At 39.0% G+C, this 6,906-nt stretch overlaps 1 protein-coding gene across 2 annotated transcripts in view; it reads right to left on the bottom strand.

Moving 5' to 3' along the window:
- Positions 1 to 3,181: 3,181 nt before the first annotated feature.
- The window catches only part of nlgn4xa (neuroligin 4 X-linked a), a 163,786-nt gene continuing 160,061 nt past the window's right edge, over positions 3,182 to 6,906 (bottom strand). For both annotated transcript variants that reach the window (XM_044187937.1, XM_044187938.1), the window contains one exon: positions 3,182 to 5,567. In XM_044187937.1, coding sequence (XP_044043872.1) covers positions 4,673 to 5,567 — 895 coding nt within the window. In that variant the 3' untranslated portion in view covers positions 3,182 to 4,672. The remainder of the gene's footprint in view (positions 5,568 to 6,906) is intronic.

Below are 6,906 nucleotides of genomic sequence, written 5' to 3'. Positions count from 1 at the left end.
GTGAAAAAGTGATTGCCCCACCTGTTAAAACATAACTGTGGTTTATCACACCTGAGTTCAATTTCTCTAGCCACACCCGGGCCTGATTACTGCCACACCTGTTCTCAATCAAGAAATCACTTAAATAGGACCTGCCTGACAAAGTGAAATAGACCAAAAGATCTTCAAAAGCTAGACATCATGCCGAGATCCAAAGAAATTCAGGAACAAATGAGAAACAAAGTAATTTAGATCTATCAATCTGGAAAAGGTTATAAAGCCATTTCTAAAGCTTTGGGACTCCAGCGAACCACAGTGAGAGCCATTATCCACAAATGGTGAACCTTCCCAGCAGTGGCCGGCCGACCAAAATTACCCCAAGAGCGCAGCGACGACTCATCCAAGAGGTCACAAAAGACCCCACAACAACATCCAAAGAAATGCAGGCCTCACTTGCCTCAGTATGTCAATTGGCAATGGTATGTCCCAAGCGTCAAAAAGAGCTTAAACCAGTCATTATAGTTTTTTCTAGCCGGTGTAGGATTCAATCTCTCGCTCTTCTTGTTTTAACACCATCCGGAAGTTTTCTTGTGATAACATACCAAATTATCACATGTATGTTTATAACAAGAAAAACTTTGTTTCTTGTACAAATTTAATATTTGGGTATCCAGTAATAACGAGAAAATATATCATAACATGAAAAATATCTTGTTATAACATGAAAAGGCTCTTGTAAAACGAGAAATGTTTCTCATAATAACAAGAAACTAAGCAGAATTATTATTATTATTTTGTCATGGTGGCAGCAATACGCTCCCATAAGGTTCTCCTCGTGGGCTGAATGAGGTGTTATATCTACCATGTTTTTTTTAAATCACACATTTGATCTTAACAATGTGGTTGTACATTGTTCTGTATTTGTACCTGGTTGGACCTGATGACTTCTTACTTCACTGATGGTTCTTTTAGACATAATTATTGAATCATTCAGTAGGCTCCCTCCATATTATGTTGTGTTTTAATATCCTTAGCACTGTGTGAGATGATTTTGTGTTTGGAATGTCAATGTAAGATATCATGTATTTAATACTCCTTACCGATAAGGGAGACATCCCAACATGTTTTTTTATTTGCAGATTTTTGGTTACAATGTAATTATCACGTCAGTTGCTCATATTTTCTTTTTTGTAGAGACACGTCAGCATAAACTTCTTGGTGCTGCCTGAGGAAGAGCACCACACATGAAATATGTTGAATTCCAGAGTGGCTGCCAGTATGGGTTCATATTAGAGTTAATAATAATAAGCTTCTGAAATGATGTTCAAAAATAAAAGAGAAATCCAAGTTTGGTAATGTGTATATTTGTGATTTTAAAGAAACTACTTTTGACTGTAAAAGCAGGGCCTAAATTCAAGCTTATAACTTAAATGTGTGTGAATGGGTGAATTCAGTGTCACACAGTGTGGGAACTTTGGGTTGCACACATACTTACTTACACTTTCATAAAGAATGAAAAAATGTTTCCTTTTTATTGGAGTGTATAACCTCACTGTTGTGAGTGTTTTTAACCAACTTTACAAAAGATGATGTACAACCACAGGCTATGAAATTATTTTTGAAATTGACCCTCAATTTAGCTCATATACTAGTCTATTCCTTTTTGTGTTCTTTGTGTCACTGAGAGCCTGTAGGCATATTTGTGAACAATGACCATAATAAAGGTGGGGTATGCAATTCAGGAAAAATCCAATACCATGACAAATACCATGATATAAAGTGAACTACGACACAGCAAGTAATATAACCAACGTTAGCTAGGTTGTGGGTTAGCAAACTGTCACTACAGTTGCTGCTGCGAAGCTAACAGCCAGAGAGGACGAGACGGCACACCAGCTCAAGACATCGATACTCACAACTCTCCTGCTAGTATAGCTAACATCACAATAGCATAGCTTGGCAAACTAGAAAGTAAGCTGAATGTGCGTTGGTAAGTCATTTAATGTTACCTGACACACAAGTCCAGGCTGGAATAGCTGGAATAGTGTTGTGTGGCCTGGTCCGAGCCACTTTGTTTATTTCCCATTTACAGAGCCATGGCTGTGTACAAACACCAGATGTTGGTCAGCTAATGGATCGTGAGGAGATATTTGCTGAATTTGACAATAAGACGTGAATTGGATTAAAATCACATACCCCACCTTTTAAATACCATCACTTTTCTGCTTTCAGTGGTTTGCCTTTTGCCTTTTCTTTGTGCTGTTACTGACCAGTTTGGGAAGCCTTTTTTTCACAGTTTTTTGTTTAATTTTTTTGTGGATTCACATTCAAGTCCTACCAGGAAAGGGATATTATGCCGTTTAAGCTGCTGGGTTTTAGTGTGAAACGGTTCAGCATGTGTTGAATTTCAGTGACAGTAACTGAACAGTATGGTGGCGACAAGGGTAAACGCACTCGCACTGCAAATAGACATGCAAATAGACAAAACACACGCAAATTAAGAAAACATCTTCATTAATTTGACAACACATGCGCAGCATTTAGAAAACAAGCTGCAAATACAAAAACACGCTGCAAAAACACACAACAAAACCAAATACAAAAGCGCGTTTGCCCTTGTCGGACACCTTAGAAAAGCGATCGAAAGAACGTCAAAGTAGAAGCAATTGGAAATAACTAGTAAATGTAAAAAGTATTTCTGTTAAAACTGAGAGCAGCAGAGAGGTTAGTATGAAATCAGAAAACAGGGACTCAATTGTGAAAAAATTGGACGGGAACTGGAAATTTAAGCTAATCTGAGTTACATAAACCCTGCCCTCAGGAGGGAATCTGCCTGAGTATCTGTTAATAGCTTGTCTTGATTGAACGTCTTGATTCTGAAAACAGTGTCCAGATGACTACGACTGAAACCTTTTCTACGATAGAACACTCCTGGACGAATGAGGGACTACACCGTCAGAAAACGGAGTTATTTTCATAATATCTAATAAAAAGGACTTTTAAAACGGGAAATTTGGAAAAAAAAAGTCCTTTCTCTTATATACATCAGTTTCAAGTAAAGTGTTGGTTCTTACTGCAGTTTAGCTAAATAATAATAAAGTCCACAATGTGAGAATTTACAGTATTAGCAAACTGACATGCACAGACATCCAATCACATTTGAACACACAGCACACACAATTCAATCAAATCCAACCAAACCTTCCATGTTTCTTTTTTTTCTCTCTCTTTTTTAGAAAATACTGTTTATTAAAAATGTTGCAGAAAAAGTTTATACAGGTGTCCAGCCAGTAATATCCCTATTATCACTTAAGGCAAAACTGCAAACAAATATAAGACAAACTAAGGATTTTAAAACTCTACATTAAAATCTTGACTGGTTTAGGGACCAGATGGCAAGAATATATCTTTTATAGAATTTACAAATGTGGCTTAAAATCTTCTGGATGTACTTCCATTTTTTTGTAATAGGATGCAAAACGGAAAGAGAGTTAATGGTTAATTTTGTTGTAATTTATAATAATTAGTATTATTAATATTTACACTCATTCACTTGCTTATGTAACCCAAAATATCACAAGCCTGGCACAATACTTTACATATTGCTAGCATATGACAATTTGAAATATCTAACATATATTTCTTTACAAACATATCCAACTAATATTGACACAAAATATTCACTGCCTTTTTTAGTTCTAAATAATACATTGCTGGTCACATTGTAAGCTCAGGCAGTGCTGAGATTGCAAGACAGAAAAAGCCCACAAAGAAAACTATTGGAAGCATAACAGGATGACAGTAGGTAATGGGATCAAGTCAGTCCTCATTCTCAGACAGGAGATATGTCTGAAAATGGAGAGTAAAGCTGTTCCTGGACATGCAATGTCTAAAGAGTGGAAACAAAGCAACGCACTAGACAGTACTGTATTAAATGACCTGCAGACGCACAGTGTGCAACTCTCCAAAGATGGGATTGTGTTCGCATTTTGGTCGTTCTGTGAAAAAATAATGAAACACAGGTTGTAATCAGAAACAATGAAGAATGTTCGGATATATCTACACGCACCTAAACAGAAAGCACAAGCTGTAAAAACCCAAAATATCTCAGCCAAAATAATAACAATAATAGGAGCTCTTTTAATATATTTTTTTCTTTTTAAAATTTTCACACACAACTATATACCTTTTTTTTTCTTCTTTTTTTTTTACAAAGTCTTCATAAATACATTTCAGGCTGGGGTGTAGAATTCTGTGCTCAAGTCAGGTGTCTGATGTATGAAGGATCATGAAAAGATGATGTTCCACATGGTGCTTTTCAACGCCTGTTGAACTGTTGCCACCACTGTCTTCCTATTTATAGCACAAAAGGCTTCTTTGTCACATTGAAACTGTTCATTTTGTATTGTAAGAACATTAACAGTCATCCCCCGGTCGCCTTGTCTTTTGGTAAAACTCCTTGAAACCGTCCATGAAGCTTAGCTCCAAATAGAGTTATTACTATAGTAACATTCACTTTTAATATTTTTATGAGTTTGTGATCAATTTATACTATATATACTTTTGAAGAAGGCATGGTAGCAAAATAACATCTGCTGAGTCTGTGCTTCACACAGTTTTATCTTGTCATATTTGCCTTGCGAGGTTAGTGGCTGATCCAGTGGGAATCCGGTGCCTTCCCGCCCCAGTGGAGCTATACCCGCGTGGTGGAGTGGCCGTGGGGTAAGTTGGTACTGTTCTGGCTGCCACCAAAAGTATTGAAGTTGTGCAGAGGCTGCATGCCAGCCAGCGAGTTAGGGATCATGGTGATGGTGCTGGGTGTCATCAGGGGTATGTCGTCAGGTGACCGACGCAGGGTGAGGGTGTAGTCTGGCGGGCAGGTTAGGCGCACTGTGTCTTGGGTCTGCAGCGACTCACACTCATGGTGATGCTCATGCTCCAGCTGCTGCTGCTTCATCTGCAGAGACATCAGCTCCTCGCTCTGCAGGTGGGCCACGTCGTTGGTGGTGGAGGGTGTGTTGGCTGGAGCAGAGTTGCGTTGTGGAGTGGGGACGCGCCGGTTGGATTCGTGCCGCCGTTTGTCTTTCTTGTAGTAGAGTGCCGCAAAGGCAAGGATGTTCAGAAAGAGAAGGGAGGCTCCAACTGCAATGGTGACACTGAGCTCGGTGGAGTAGTCCCTCTTGGTCTCGATCACTACAGTCGACTCGTCAGTCAGGTCACCACTCTTGCGCTGGTCGGTGGTCTGTTTGGTGTTGGCGGGCGGGACCCCTGGGTGGCGGGTGGTGGATGGCCAGTTGTTTTTGCCAGGGAACCGTTTGGTGTAAGGGTAGGGGGTGGTGTCCTGCGGAGGTATCTTGGTGGTGGTGGACACGTATTGAAAAAATTCATTTATGTTGTGGAGATGCGGAACAAGTTCTAACCAGAAAGCGACCTTGGTAGCACGGTAGTGGTCTCGGACTCGAGGTTTGAGGCCAATGTGAAGGTAGAGCTGGTCTTTGGGGTTATACTTGGTCCAGGCTACCTCCTCAAACCGGTTGGGTTTTGTGTGGATGAACTTTGTATCTTGTGGAACTGGCTGGTTTGGATCCCTGAAAAAGGAAAATAGAAGAGGGAGGAGATGAAAATCAAAGATATATAATCAAAGTACCAAATAGTTTTTTATGTACCTGTATATAGCCTAGGATATAGGGCTGGATAATTAATATATGGTTCCTCTCTCCAAATCCATCCTGACACAGCAAACATGTATTAATGGTACAAAAAAATAACAGGAAAAATATTAATTATTACTTTCACCTTCATCACCATTTTAAAAAGAATTATTAATAATAATATTTAAAACATGTGACTCTGTAAATTGGCTTTTCCTTCAAATCATTTTAAAGCAGCATAATACAATTCAACAATGTAACTGCCCATTAGATCCACTTAGTACTAATTTTTGACACTTCCAGATGAGTCATTACTCCAAAAAGTCAAAGCCTTTCTTTTATTTTTCCGCTCCCTCTGTTCAAAGCTAATGCGTTTCTAGGTGACTCAGACTTTGAATGCACCAGCTGACAAAATGTTCTGTGTCCTTTATACACCAATGAAACGGGTGTTATTTTTTTATAGTTTGGAATAGAGCTGCCTCTCTGGTGACTTTGTGGGAGCGATTTCATTAACTTTGGAGAGGTGAGGGGGAATGAGGGAGGGGTGGTATATCAATGAATACTCAATGGGAAGGACTCATCTTGAGTCACGCATTGCATTTTGGGGGCCACCAAGGAACACTGATGAACAATTAATGAGGGTGTGTTTGTGTTTGTGCATGCATGTGACTGAAAACCTGTTATAGATAGATGTTTGTATACATGTGCATATGTATGGATGTATGTATATATAGGAGTGTGGGTACTGTGCAGTCTATGCATGGGAGGATAGATGTGTTATGGAAGTGCACCTCCACATCCTCCTTTGGAGGCTGAGTGTATCTATTGTAAGTCACTTTGGACAAAAGTGTCTTCCAAATGAATGTAACGTATTGAGTGTTTGTGTGAGATGGTGTGTGTATGCTAATGTTGCTAATGTACTGTATAGTGTCTCCAAATCCATACTACTAAACTATTTCTAAGTAGGTTTTGAGTGACAAAATAAAGTATACTCAAAAAAGGTCAGTACGCAGACTAAAAAAATTGACACTTGTCCCATGATACAATTCACAAAGTAAGTGGAGGAGTTGCACACATCTGGAAAGAACTTAAACTATGGATGGTGGTAAAACTGCTTGTGGATGGCGGTAAAACTGCTCCAGGAAACACCTCCGAAAATAAAGAATATCTATTAAAAGTTTCACTGGCAATGACATTCCATAGTTGATGTTGTGAATATTGTATCATTTCCTGTAAGTATAAAAGGGTTAAGTATGTATACTAACTGCAAAAACTG

The sequence above is a fragment of the Siniperca chuatsi genome, linkage group LG24 (assembly GCF_020085105.1).
Source record: "Siniperca chuatsi isolate FFG_IHB_CAS linkage group LG24, ASM2008510v1, whole genome shotgun sequence".
In the NCBI taxonomy this organism is placed as follows: Eukaryota; Metazoa; Chordata; class Actinopteri; order Centrarchiformes; family Sinipercidae; genus Siniperca; species Siniperca chuatsi.
The sequence above is the reverse complement of the archived record's forward strand: the minus strand, read 5'-3'. Positions and strand labels throughout refer to the sequence as shown.